General features: G+C 56.5%; 7 protein-coding genes across 7 annotated transcripts in view; 5 read left to right on the forward strand and 2 right to left on the reverse strand.

The window, feature by feature from the left end:
• Positions 1-1,176, forward strand: part of VDAG_01360 (uncharacterized protein) — a gene marked incomplete at both ends in the record, with an annotated part of 2,780 nt that extends 1,604 nt beyond the window's left edge. The window contains 2 exons of the mRNA XM_009650246.1: positions 57-782; positions 891-1,176. Of these exons, the coding sequence (XP_009648541.1) occupies positions 57-782; positions 891-1,176 (1,012 nt within the window). The remainder of the gene's footprint in view (positions 1-56; positions 783-890) is intronic.
• A 952-nt stretch (positions 1,177-2,128) lies between these two features.
• VDAG_01361 (uncharacterized protein) lies at positions 2,129-4,469 on the reverse strand (the record flags this gene model as incomplete). Its single annotated transcript, XM_009650247.1, has 4 exons — positions 2,129-2,240; positions 2,432-3,774; positions 3,831-4,153; positions 4,217-4,469. The coding sequence occupies 4 exons, from the start codon at positions 4,467-4,469 to the stop codon at positions 2,129-2,131; spliced, it is 2,031 nt and encodes a 676-aa protein (XP_009648542.1).
• Positions 4,470-5,060: 591 nt separating this feature from the next.
• On the forward strand, positions 5,061-6,637 carry VDAG_01362 (tRNA pseudouridine synthase B; the record flags this gene model as incomplete). Its single annotated transcript, XM_009650248.1, has 2 exons — positions 5,061-5,094; positions 5,181-6,637. The coding sequence occupies 2 exons, from the start codon at positions 5,061-5,063 to the stop codon at positions 6,635-6,637; spliced, it is 1,491 nt and encodes a 496-aa protein (XP_009648543.1).
• A 438-nt stretch (positions 6,638-7,075) lies between these two features.
• VDAG_01363 (C-8 sterol isomerase) lies at positions 7,076-7,808 on the reverse strand (the record flags this gene model as incomplete). Its single annotated transcript, XM_009650249.1, has 2 exons — positions 7,076-7,446; positions 7,502-7,808. 2 exons carry the CDS (start codon positions 7,806-7,808, stop codon positions 7,076-7,078), a joined length of 678 nt encoding a protein of 225 aa, XP_009648544.1.
• Positions 7,809-8,357: 549 nt separating this feature from the next.
• VDAG_01364 (3'-5' exoribonuclease CSL4) lies at positions 8,358-9,437 on the forward strand (the record flags this gene model as incomplete). Its single annotated transcript, XM_009650250.1, has 3 exons — positions 8,358-8,822; positions 8,885-8,997; positions 9,095-9,437. 3 exons carry the CDS (start codon positions 8,358-8,360, stop codon positions 9,435-9,437), a joined length of 921 nt encoding a protein of 306 aa, XP_009648545.1.
• Positions 9,438-10,240: 803 nt separating this feature from the next.
• VDAG_01365 (uncharacterized protein) lies at positions 10,241-11,215 on the forward strand (the record flags this gene model as incomplete). Its single annotated transcript, XM_009650251.1, has 1 exon — positions 10,241-11,215. The coding sequence occupies one exon, from the start codon at positions 10,241-10,243 to the stop codon at positions 11,213-11,215; it is 975 nt and encodes a 324-aa protein (XP_009648546.1).
• A 592-nt stretch (positions 11,216-11,807) lies between these two features.
• VDAG_01366 (uncharacterized protein) lies at positions 11,808-13,390 on the forward strand (the record flags this gene model as incomplete). Its single annotated transcript, XM_009650252.1, has 2 exons — positions 11,808-11,879; positions 11,954-13,390. 2 exons carry the CDS (start codon positions 11,808-11,810, stop codon positions 13,388-13,390), a joined length of 1,509 nt encoding a protein of 502 aa, XP_009648547.1.
• Positions 13,391-13,555: the final 165 nt, after the last annotated feature.

Consider the following 13,555-nt stretch of genomic DNA (forward strand, 5'->3'; position numbering starts at 1 on the left):
TCAGAAGAATACAAAGAAACTGGTTCACAACCCAACTTGGTTCCCCATCCGGGGAGGCAGACGCTTGCGCTGTTGATGCCACGTCTGAACCGCTGGATCTCACGCCAAGACGTCATGTTGAAGGTCTGGTACGACGACAAGCTCTCACAAAAGCTCAACCACGCCGGCGTCCAACCTAACCCGATAGGACGTGCAGCGACTTGGGACATTAAAGAAAGCAGCTTCAAGAAGAGCGAGGTTACGGACGCGAAACCAGGATCCATTTCATTTGAAGTGCTTTCACTGCTCTTCCCCGACTTTGCCAAGGAGACCTTCCCCAAGGAGAAACGCATCAAGGGCATCAACTCGGCTGATGAGATCACCTCGCTCGCTATTTGGCGCTTTCTACAGCTTAGGGGCTATGTCGATAACGCCCATGGCTTGACAGGTTGGGGAAACGCACTGGCCGTGGCGATTATGAGTCTCAAGACCTGGACGAGTCAAAGCCGACCTGGTGGCTTGGAGGGCTACGAGGCTGTTCTGATGGCCTTTGAGTTGATCCGGCTTGGCGTTTTGCATGCGCACACTGGCTACGGAGAAGCCAACGGGAACTCGCAGAATGGCACCGATGCGGAAGAGGGCAGCAGCCTCCTCATCGGTCGCTGCGCTTCTCTACTGAAGCTGCGACACGAAGCCAATGGATACACGGGACCACTCAGCAAGCCCCTGCTGTACTTCCGTTCGCTATCCACGACTGTTCGAGAAGCAGACCGAGACCTCATCGAAGCTATCGTTGCCTCAATGTTCCTGCACGCTCAGTCCAAGAGGGACAGAGACGATTACCTGACATTGAAGCAGAGGCAAGTGAAAACATGCGATTTGAATGTTTGAACCGGACTAACATTTCCCAGACTTCCCTTCCTTCACAGCCCTGATGTCGCGTTGGGCATTGCCGTAAAGACCTTCTTGACCGAGGTCTCTACTTCTGACACTCCAGAGGTGCGGCAAGCGAGGCTGAGCGCCTTCCCGGCCAACTTTGTGCCGAATGCGATCAACTTCGCAGAGGACCTTGAAATGAGCCTGGCGTTCTTTGACGCCATTGGCGCCGGTGTGGAAACGCTGAGCACAGAGCTTTCAGCCGACGACAAGGCGTCTTGGAGGGCAGCCCGAGACTATCGCGACGCGAGACGGGTCTAAGCATTCTTCGAGTGCAGTGTTGGAGCATAGAAGGCACCTCAGTATACGGCAGGCATAGCTTTGGTGACGCTTCAGATGGGAGTTTCTCCGCCAAAGGTTGCTCGGAGCTTCCGAGGCGCGGCCATATACATGGTCGATACGCGCCGAGCTCAAGCCGTGGCGCGGACTGGCGAGGCACTGAGGGCGGAAGCATTGGTATCAAATACCTGTACTTCATCTATGGGTGGGACGAGGGCCTCGTCAGTGTGGCTCGATGTTGAAGTGGCCGGGCCTGCGCCGGGCCTAGAAGGGCGGGTGGCTGAGAGGCACCCCGAGCTGGGTGCCGGCTCTCCCCTCCCATCTGGTTTCGAGTATCATACAGTAGGCTCAGGATCCTGGGCCCGGCAGGCAACTGGCAAACAATATGAACAAAACTACTCGATATTCCAAGCAGCACTTCCAACGATGTACAACATGTGATTCGATGGACTTGACCGGTCTGTGAATGTCCACTAACCACGACGTACCACACTTGGGCTTCCTACGAGGGTGCCAACTAGGCTTGGCGTGGAGGACAATTTTAAGTACGAAGAACATGTCTCACTCGACGCATGATGACAGGGTGGACAGGGCACTTTTCTTTCCTACACATAGCATCTCAGGTCGTTGAGGATCCGTCCGGCCTTGGTTCGTGCCCTGCTGAGCTCGTATGACACCGATCTCTTCCTCGCCGAAAAAACATTGTGTCCTTGTGTCAGCTAGCAATTTTCTAAGTTGCTAGATAGTCATCGTTCCGCAAAGTTCATGTCATCAAATGTCCCGGCATACCCCAAACGCCGAAGTAGACTACAGGTTTTTCGTCAAATCATAAGAACCCCCCACACCCCCATCCTCCCTCGGCTTTGATGCAGCGAGGCGACAGCAAACTGAATGGCCAAGCAAACGGTTCGCGAAGCACGGCGTGGACTGTAATTCAGATGAGCAAGCGGCGCTTGATTGGTTGGGGGACGGTTTGCCCGTTGATTGTCTTTTGCTGGTCCTTGGACGTCTTCTCGCCCATGGCGCGGATTTTCTCCAAGAGGTGACTAAGGCGGATCTTTGTTAGAACCATCGAATCATGACATGTGAAATAAATTTGTGGTTTTGGAATGAGAAAAAGGGGAAACCAGTGGAGCATCGTCACCGTTTGCGCCAGACCAGGGTGGCGGGTACAGAGCGATCAACTGGGCTGTTACGATGTCACACGTGGTATCTAGGGTCGAAAGGGGGGTCATACTCAACGGGTAGATGGCCTTTTCCGCCTTCCAGTTTGGCAAGGTTCATGATGCTGAGCATGTGCTCGTCTTGCTCCTCGTAGTGTGCGTCCTTGATGTGCTGCTGTATCCGCTCGCGGCCGTCGCTGTCGCCTGGGTTGCGCTCCACAAAGTCGCAGCCGTCTTCCTGATCGCAGACCCAGGTGCCATGGGGGCCCTTGGGTGTTGTATCCAGGAGAGCTTCGGTGCGGATGACCACCTTCACAGGGGGCGGGCCATCGGCTGCGACATCTTCCTCTTCGTCTTCCTCGGTATCAGACTCACTGTTGTCCTCTTCGTCGTCGATAATGTGAGCTGTCTTGGCCACCTTTGTCGCCCGGGAGTCCTCCGAATCATAATCAGAGAGCGCGTGTTTGAAAGACGGTCGAAGGCCAGACATTTTGCCAGACGGCCGACCTACTTTACGCGGGGGCGTCTCCATGTTGTGACCCATGCTGGGAGATTTCCCAATGGGTTTTCGGTGGTGCTCAATCGCCGTGCCTGCGGCCGGATTCTTAGCTCGCGGTGTAGTGTACTCATTGATCAAAGCGGGCTCAAACAAGGTCGGAGTGATGCGTGGCCGCTCGGCTGCTTCCTTTATGACCCGGTACAGAGCAGAGGCTCCCCAGACTTGCTCGTCAAGCAAGGGCAACAACTCGCTCGCGTAGTACGAGAAAATCTCTGCTGGTGCCTCGTAGGTCTTCATCTTGAATTTGTAGTAGACTTGCGATTTCATGCTCGCCAAGGTCATTTTGTGTGGTGGGATATTGTGATAGCTTCGGACGAACTCAAACGCGTCGGCGAGTCGCTGCCCAGGGGAGCGCGTATCGTCTTCGGAAATGCCACCCGCTACGACAGGATCGTCGAAGGATTTCTCCTGGGTCTTAGGTTGAGGGTCGATATCCATGACGTCCGCAACGGGAGCGGCTGAAGCTTGTTCTGTTGACTTTGACCGACGGGAGGTACGTTGTGGGGCGAAATCCTGCGTGTCGACTTCTTCATCGGCAGCACTTGTCGACCGCGTCGCCCTTCGCTGCGATGTCCTCGACAACGCCTTCTGACTTGGCGGATCGGCAGCGCTGGTCTGCTGTGTTGTTACAACACCTTCCGCTGCTGGTTTGATGATGCCCAATTTCTTCTTCTTCTCAATCTCCTCGACCTTGGCAGTCAGCTCCTTATGCCTCTGCGTCAGCCATACAAAGAAGGTCGTATGGGTCCAATCAAAGTCTTCCTCTTCATAGCAATGGGCAATGAGAAACGAGGCATGCTCGTCGCAGGCGTCGATGACCTCATGGTACAGGGAGCCGTCGCCAGCAATAACGGCGTACTTGATTTCGTCGCATGTTAGCGGTTGATGCGAGAGAAAGGGAAAGGCTCGCTTACCTGGAAGAACATAGTGTCGACATCCAAGCTCTTGAACACCTCTTCGTTGCTCGGTCGTTTTCCTTTTCTCTTGCCCTTCTTGAGCTTGACGGCTTCTCTGTGCGCATCATGGACCTCGAGCATGTTGTAATAGAGTGACACAGCCTGCGCCATCTTATTGTAGACTGGAGTGTAGTCGATGGAAGGGGGCCTGATCTCGAACCAGCCGCACTTGCCGCCCGCCCAGACACATGGGCTCTTTTCCTCGCCCTCGGCAATGCCGACGGAATATCGTACGCAATCTGTAATCTCGATGTATGCCGACTTTGTGGTGCGTTTTCGAACTGTCAAGCGGCACGTCAGACATCTCAGCAAGATCTTATCAGTGAGGGGGGAAGCAGTCATACACATGTTTTGCTGGCCCTCGTCAGCCTTGATGAAGCCGCGCACGACTACAGGCCCATCAAAGTAGACAGACAGGAGATTGGCCATCTGGCCATCCTTGCCGTAGACTGTGACATCCTCCAGAACGTATGTCTCTTCTTCGCTGTTCTCGTCGAGAACCGCAAGCTTCAGCACGCTGGTCTCTTTGGCGTAGGTGATGGTGTCCTCGTCCACCGTTGCGACGGTCGAGTTGGACGATCGGCGCTTCCTCCCCATGTTGCTGCTGTGACTGTGCGGGTCGTCGATTGATGCGACTTAGGACATTGATATAGGTGATGATCCAGGCAGGACTGTATTGTATCGAGGCAAGGTGAATGTTCTGGTAAATGTAGTTGGCGGCGATGCAATCAGCTATGAATGTAGGATCCTTGTGGAATATCCGGCTTGGGGAAGCAGGTCACCATCCATGAAGTGGACTCTAGAGGGGTCGAGGTAGGGATCACGGCACACGCGCCCCCGACGCGATCCTCTTTAGTGGTGGTGCCGACTGTGGGTCTAACCTCGAGAGCCCGTGCGTAGTCGTCGGACTGCAAAAGCTTGATAAGATAGCGAAACGGCCCCTCCAGAAAAAAATCCAATGCGCTGCTGCATCTGGGTAGGAACGAAGTGCAGTAGGAAGGTCCCATTGCTGCAACTTCTCCCCAGCCTTTCTCTTCCAAGTCCTCCACCCCCCCTTTCTCTCTTCCCAGTTCCAATCGTTGTGATCAATTCAATCACGTAGTTGATGGTTCTTCTTGCGCCAATCGCCTGTCTGCTTTCTTCGAACGAAATAGTGAGCGTATGCGAGTGACGGCACGTCTGTGGAAGATGGCGAAAGACACCGTTCTCGAAGGCGTCTTCGGTACGTTACGCCACGTCCTCTCCCCCATCGCCTCGGGGAGGGAAATGCATTCCAAGACCTTTCCGTTGACCTGTGCCACGATGCAGCCATCAACAAGCCTCTGGGCATGAGCTCTGCTCAGGTGATCCGTGACTGCCAGCAGCACTTCAACCCTTCGACCCTTTTCGCACCCCTTGTGCAGCAGGAGATCAGCAAGCGCCTCAATGAGTCGGGCTCGCAGTTCAAGCGCCGCGGCATCAACAAGAAGGGCGCGCGCGTCAAGATGGGCCACGGAGGAACACTCGACCCCCTCGCGACGGGCGTCCTCATCCTGGGCGTCGGCTCTGGAACAAAGTCCCTGCAGGGTTTTCTCGACTGCACCAAGACGTACGAGACTGTCGTTGTGTTTGGCGCCGGCACAGACAGCTACGACCGCACCGGCAGGATACTGACCCGGAGGCCCTACGACCACATCACGAGGGAGATGGTCGAGAAGGAGATGGACAGCTTCCGCGGCAAGTTCGAGCAGATCCCGCCCCTGTACTCGGCCCTGAAAATGGAGGGCAAGCCCCTCTACGAGTACGCCCGCGAGGGCAAGCCCATCCCCCGCGAGATCATCGGGCGCGACGTCGAGGTCAAGGAGCTCGAGCTGCTCGAGTGGTTCGAGCCCGGCACCCACCAGCACCACTGGCCGACCGAGGAGGCCGAGGCCGCCGAGAAGAACCTCGCCGAGCAGGTCTGGCGCGTGGAGAAGCAGCAGGGCAACGCGCGCAAGCTGACGCCCGAGGAGGAGGCCGCCGACGAGGCCGCCGTCAACAAGCACGAGGACCAGAAGAAGAAGTTTGAGGAGAGGCAGGACGAGCTCGTAAGGGACAAGCCACCACACAAGCGGCGCAAGTCGTCGTCGTCGTCTTCTACTAAGCACCAAGCGCTAATGTCCGGCGCGTTGGGCCAGCTCCCCGCGGCGCCCCAACACCACACAGGAAAGGGCGCCAACCTCGTCCCGCCGCCGACGACGACCGCCCCCTGGTCCGACAAGGGACCCCCCGCCGCGCGCATCCGCATGACCGTCACCTCGGGCTTCTACGTCCGCAGCTTCTGCCACGACCTCGGCACCAAGGTCGGCTCCGCCGCCATGATGGCCGAGCTGAGCCGCGACAGGCAGGGCGACTTTGCGCTCAAGCAGAACTGTCTCGAGTACGACGACCTGGCCAAGGGCGAGGCCGTCTGGGCGCCGCAGGTCAGGGAGCTGCTCGCCGACTGGAAGGAGAAGCACCCCGACCCCCCTCAGAAGCAGGACGCGTTCCGCAACGACCGCAACCAGATCAAGCCGCGCGTGCAACAGCACAGCGGAGATTCCTCGAAGAAGAGGCAGCAAGAGGAGCAGCCTGAGGGGGCCAAACCGGAGAAGCGCAGGAAGAACTCCAGCTCCGGGGATGAGGCGCCGGCGGTCAAAGCCGCGCCGGCGAGCCCCAAGGCGGCAGAGGCGCAGCCCGAATCGCCACAAAAGGTGAACGAGACTGTCCAGGACGACGAGTCGGAGTGGGATGGCATCAAGGACTAACACGTGTAAACTCGCAGCATGACTCTTCGTTGGACAGGCCGAGGCCAACTACCGAAATCGGTCCGTAGGGGGTCTTTCCCGGTTGAAGCATCCAGATAGGATGTCTCGGTGATATTTTCAGGAGCGTTTAGATGAGATTTCATGGCTGAGGTCCAGGAATGCTTTCCATTGGCCTACCGGCCTCAATGATACCAATTACAGACCAGATGTCAGCCTGGCAGACTCGTTTCATCCGATTAAACACTTTGTCACATGATGCAAACAGTGCACGTTTTTACCGAGAGTGCGGATGTCGTCATGAAAACTCCATCTGCCATTCGAGGGCCTATTGTCCCCTCAAAGACGGCATAAGACTGCATTACAACATTATATCAGATCTCGACAGGTCTATAAATCTTACACATTATGCGTGTCCTGCGTGCCAGACCAGGACAAAGCCTAGAACTTGCCCTTCAGGAGATTGCCAATCATCTCCCTGGCCGTGATGCGCGTGGTGTGGTACAGCGTGGGGAAGTCGACGGTGCTCGTGAAGCCGTCGGCGTATCCGAACAGCAGCATGGGAGGGATCCAGCCGCGGGCGTACTCGAGGGCGAAACAGCCCTCGGGCATGCTGTACTGCTTTACGGTGCCGCGGACGAGGTGGTGAACGGTGCCAGGGGTGTAGACCTCAGGGGTGTAGACGCCAGGTCCGGGGGCGTAGGCGAGCTGGGTGCCAGTAAGGATGTGGAAGTAGTCGTTGGAGGTGTGGCGGCCGGTGTGACCCTCAGTGCCAATGGCTGTACCGAAGATGATGAGGTACTCGGTGATGCCTGGCAATCACGTCAGTTAGAGTCACAGATAGGTCAGAAGGTAGGCTGAGCTTACTGGCGTGGATGATGTACATGGCGCCCATGGCGCCGCCGGCGTTGTTAAACACCCACTCCTCGTGCAGGTTCACGACGTCGGGGTGCTTCTCGTTCAGCTCGGCGACGATGTAGTTGACAATGTCGGCCGTGTTGTTGCCATGCTCGGCAATGGCGCGGAGTTGAAGGTCGTGGAGGTGGTCGAGGTCGAAGACATAGAAGTTCTCCAAATTCTTCTCGAGGACGACGTAGATAGGGGTCAAGATACCGAGAAGGGTGGCCAGGAAGAAGAACCAGCCGCCAATGCTGTTGTTGCGCGGTGGAGACATGTTTGCGCGGATGAGCCGGACGGAAATAGTACAGGGGAAAAAAGGTGAAGGAGTGTGGGAGCGCAATTGGCTTGAGATGGAGTCGCGGGCTCGATGGAGGAGGTGTCGGCAACCCTTATGAACTTGCAGAGTCGAGCGAGCAGTCGACCACAACAAGCGTTGGGGGGGGTGTTTTTTCGCTGGACCCCTAACAACAGATTCTGCCTGTTGTTACCGCCGGGGACGTCTCTTCCCGATGGCCTGAGAATGGAGACGGAGTGGCTCGAAATCCCGAAAGCGCCTGTCAGACGAGATCTTTGCAGTGCCCGTGGTGGGTCGCCAGCTGCACCACAGGCCCATTGAGCACTAACGCGATCCGCGGGAAGCGATTACTGCTTGTCGCGACCGAGACCAAAATTTCCCACTCACTCATTCACTTGCCAGCCTTCCTGACCAGCGACAGCTTGCGACGCCAAATCTCACCACCACTCACCCCCCTCACAACCGATCACGATTTCGAGAGAACTCACTCACACTTGCAGGGTTTCTGGGACTTCGGATCATCCGGCCATGGCAACGGACGCCATTCCTCAGACTGCCGTTCCCGGCACCGCACTCGGCCCAGCCTCTCGCTACCGCTCCGGCGCCGGCACTCACATTCATGAAGGCATCGTCGTCTCCTCCCTGCTCGGCCGAGTAACCGTCGACACACCTGCCTCAGCAAACGGCCCGGCCAAGCGCCTGACGCGCATTGCCGGCGTTCTCAACTCGCCGGCGGACCGAGCAACGATCTCGGTGTCGAGGCATGGTGGCAAGAAGCGCGAGGCACTGCCCGATGTCAGCAACATCGTGCTATGCCGCGTGCTGCGCCTGATGCCTCGACAGGCGATAGTGTCGATTCAGCAGGTTGGCGACACGGTGCTGCAGACGGAGTGGCAAGGGGTCATTCGGTCGCAAGACGTACGAGCGACAGAGAAGGACAAAATCAAGATCCATGAAGCGTTCAAGCCAGGCGACATTGTGAAGGCGCAGGTGGTGAGTCCGATCCGGGGCGCAAGCCGCTAGGTATTGCGAGTATGGTGCTGACTGCAGGACAGATCTCCTTGGGTGACCAGGCGAATTACTACCTGTCGACGGCGAGCAACGAGCTGGGAGTCATCATGGCGACGAGTGAGGCTGGCAACGACATGGTGCCTGTGAGCTGGAAGGAGTATAGGGACCCGGAAACGGGGGTTGGCGAGTTGCGCAAGGTCGCGAAGCCCAATTGAAGACAAAGCTAAGCTCTACGATGCGATTGACGACCGTAGTGTCCGCCGGAAGGGCACCCGCGAGCCGACTGATCGACCTGGCAGATTTCCCTCGGCCTTGCCGGTCGTGTTGGCGAGAGGTATGCGCCCCCAGTCAGGTCAGTGTCTGAAACACGGCAGCATGAGCATGACCGTCGTACCAGTACGACAACTCGCGGCAAGAGGAGCAAAGAGCAGGGGAGCTCCGACAAAGCACGGCCAGAAGTTGGCCTTGTCATCGGTTAAGCAAGTCCGCCATGCGAAGGCTTCAGAAAATTCGGATACCACCTTGGCATATGCAGCTGGCATGGCGGGGGGGGGAAGGGGGTTAATTGACTGGACATATTGGCCTGGGCCCGTTTGAGCGGGAGGTCGAGCACGGAGGATGATGCGTGGCAGGTTTGCTGTTCGCTGCAGTCGGAGCACGCCCAAGCAACACCGACACAATATTGGACAGACAGGTAGCTCTCACGGTCGTCGGTCGTCACTGAGATTGCCCAGAGCCCAGAGCGCCTGCCTGACTTAGTCTCCCTCAATATACATAGTAAGGTCCTTCGAGCTTGACAGGTACCCCTTGCCCTCTGCTGCATTCAACGATGTGGCTTGTCGTTGGAAAAGTGCAGTGACAGCCCCCAGAATGTGGGGCCTCTTATGGATGCACTACGATGATCCATGCTTCCTTCCTGGTCTCGTTCCACGTCCCTTCCTTTCCGTGTCCCTGGAACCCCCCCATTCGTCCAGTCGTCCCTTCCGCCTAATCCTAATTAATCTTCGTACCGCGCAGGGGCGCAGCTGCCCATGTGAGAAATGACCGGGACCTAGAGGGGGCTTCACCTTTTTAGACTCTCCCCCCGCCACCAAACATACCTCAGCCCGACGCAAACCCAAAGCCCAGCCCGATACTTAGCCCAGCCATCGTCCATCGTCCTTCCATGCAGCGTCAAAGCGAAGTAGTTCAAGAATCATAAAATGCCAGGCGCCTCCTCCCGCCCCCACGCGACCCCCTACCCATCATCCGTTGGAGAGATCATCAATTCGGCCAGCTTGACTCTCGGTCGCCGTTTTCCCTCCTCCGTTGGCGCAAGTTCACAGTCACAAAGAGTCTAGACGCCTTTTCAGACCGCCTCCTGGCTACCTCGAGCACAACCACCACAGCACACGCACACCATGAGTGCGACTCTCACCATGACGACGACATCGACCACGCCGCCACTGCCGGCGACTCTTTCGCTATCGACCGAACCCCCGTCCCCGCCGCCATCCGCCTCCCATTGCTGCCCAGGCTGCGGCTTGGTCCTCCCACCACCCCTCGAACCCACCACAAAGGAGCTGGCCCGCTCCGCAGACAGAGACAGTGCTTACATCCAAGAAGCAGCTGCTTCTCTCCTTGAAGCCCAAGCCCGCATCGCCGACCTGGAGGCCCAGGTCCGTCTACTGAACCAGAAAGCCACCGCTGCCGTTGACCGTTGGGCCGATTACGAGGACGAGCTTGCGAACCTCCGCAAGCAGGTCAACGCCCAGCCTCAGCCCAAGCAGTCACCGCCACAACAACCCCTCCCATCTCCGAGCAGATCATCATTCCTCCCGACCGCAGGCGTTGCGAATCGCCTGTCAGCGATGCTGTCGCGCAAATCGACGCCTAATCTTCGGCCGAGTTCCATTCCGTCGACGCCGACTTTGACAAGGACCCCGGCGCCGGAGGAGGAGGGTTTCGGGGATGATGGTCCGGCGCACCCGCTGAATGCGCATGCCGACCTGCTCTCTGCTTTGCATCATGAGCAGCATCTTCGCCGCGCCGCCGAGTCACGTTTGAGCACCACGGACCAGGAAGTGGAAGAGCTGTCCGTCTCTCTTTTTGAGCAAGCCAATGAAATGGTGGCTACGGAACGGCGGGCAAGGGCTCGACTTGAGGAGCGGGTTGAGACGCTAGAGAAAAGAGAGGCGGACAAGAAGCGGAGGCTCGATCGGCTTGAGGGCGCCGTAGGCCGCATAGAGCGTGTGAGATCCTTGTTGGGCGAGGAGAGGCTGAAGAAGATGCGAGAGCAGTCACGAGTCGAGAATGACATGGTAGGGAGGACAACCCCGCCGCAGGATGATGAAGAGGCCAATGTTTTGGTTGAGCAAACCGACACAAGAGACTGATTGAGGGATTCATGAATCAACTCTCGGTATACAAATTACGATGAAATGAAGCATAAGCATTAGAGATCAACGGGACATGGCAGGCAGGCAGGCTCGGGTGAGCAGTAATGGGATGTCAGGACAAGGATGGCATTTCCTTCATCAAGGTCTGGATGTTTGGGCATTCGTATATAGAGGCCGAATAATGAGGCACTGGCTGAGTTTGCTAATTGGCTTCACGACCCATCAACCTGCGTTCGGCGATATCTCTGCTCGGGCCTGCTGGACCAACGAATACACTGTTACAGTAGGCTGATTGGAATTCGAGGCGTTGATGACACACTTGGCTCGGCAGAACAGTACGACGCAGCGTATTAGGCGTTGACAACGCAGTCGGCTCAGCAGAACTGTACGACGCAGTGTGATAGGCGGGTAGACCTCACACCCACCACGAAGCACAGCTCGTTCGTTGCAGCCTGCGTCCAAAGACATACATATTCAGCGTTGTTTCCTGATCCATTCGTTATACAATCCTTAACCTAGCCTTACTGTCATTCTCAAACACATCGTCCAAGAAGGTACTTCGTTGATAGACCACGAACCCAAGCTCGCCATGTCTTCATTTCCATACGAGCACCTCGACCTCTCCACCTACGCGCCATTCGCCTCCTCATTCTTCGCAAAGGTGGCCATTTCGATCCCATCCGATGCAATCTGGTTCAGGCAATCCTGGACGACGAAAATCTGATACATTACAAGGCTCTGTCATACACGTGGGGTGATGCTTCCGACCGCATTGAGATCAAATTTGACGAAAGGACGTTTGGTATCACAAGAAATCTTTATGATGCACTGGATCATCTACGAAACGAGACGACAGATATATTTCTCTGGGTTGACGCTGTATGCATTGACCAGGAGCATCACAAGGAGCGCAATCACCAGGTCGGCCAGATGAAGCGCATCTACGAGAATGCCGACAATGTTATCATCTGGCTAGGACCCGGCAGCCATGAGACCGATACCCTCTTCAAGATGATTCAACGGCTCGACAAAGAAAGCGCCGAGATATCTCGGCGGGCACCGATCGATACATGGATTGCCCGGTGGTCAGATCTCTTGTACGAAGGCAGTCGCATTCCGGCTTGGCAACTTAACATGCTGCGCGATGCACTCCGAGAAACTCTCGCGAGGAAGTGGTTCGAGAGGATATGGGTCATCCAGGAAGCCTACAACGCCAAAACGGCCACAGTCGTCTGTGGGTACAGTGCGGTCAGGTCGAGGACGTTCGCTCTCATGCCGGCCGCTATGGGCATCGAGCCCCTCCTACAACAACAGGCCCTGTTGGCGGTTATGCCAGGGCCTCTGCGATGGCAGAACAGAAAGCCCGAGTCGCGGAGCCTGAAGACGCTGCTCCAACGATTCGGCGATTGCCAGGCGTCGGATGAGCGTGATGATATTTTTGCATTACTTGGTATCGCCTCGGATGCCTCACAGGATGGCATCCTGCAGCCGCGATATGACCTCCCCATGATGACTATTTTAAGAAGCACGATATCCTACTTGGTTCTCGGAACTGTGCTCGACAAATCATTTCAGTTACCTGAGTGGACCTTTCGGGATTTATGCCAGCGACTGCATCATCTCCTGGAAGAGCTATTCAAATGGTCTTTAAGCCACTGCCACAAACTAGCTTCGATTCTCACAAATGACAATGAGCATTCGATTCTCGCTTTCCGTCAACATCCTATTCTGCGCCTTCTGAATATGAACAAGGTCGCAACCCCCGACACAGCGTTGCTTACTCTTGATGGCGTGGACGTTAATGTGATGTATGCCGGCTACCTACTACTTCACATGGCTGTGATTGTCAGCCATGCAGAACTGGTCAGGCTGATCTGTAAAGACAAGCGCCTTGACAGAGCCGCGCGGGACACCAATCTACTGACGGCCCTGGAGCTGGCGGTAAAGAAGAATAATGTCACAATAGTCAAGATGCTTCTCTCGAAACACATCGCTGGACGGCAGCTCCGTCACTGGGACATCAGGAACTCGCTCGAAACTCTCCTCATCATTGCTGCAAAGCAGGAATCGACGGACTGCCTCGAATTACTACTCCAGACAGGCGCAGAAACCGACTCCGGTCCGGGGAACGATGGACGCCACTCGGGATGGCTAAGGCAATGGGGCACTTGAGGTCACTGCGGATCCTGCTCGAGTATGGGTCGGATCCCGATGGAGACCGATACCCCAACACATCCCTCCCCGTACCTATCAATACCATGGCTATGATGCAGCGCTTGCTCGATAGCTGTGGCCGTCGCACTTCGTATTGGTTTCGGCTGTACCAGAGATGGTTCT

This window comes from Verticillium dahliae, genomic scaffold (assembly GCF_000150675.1).
Source record: "Verticillium dahliae VdLs.17 supercont1.2 genomic scaffold, whole genome shotgun sequence".
In the NCBI taxonomy this organism is placed as follows: domain Eukaryota; kingdom Fungi; phylum Ascomycota; class Sordariomycetes; order Glomerellales; family Plectosphaerellaceae; genus Verticillium; species Verticillium dahliae.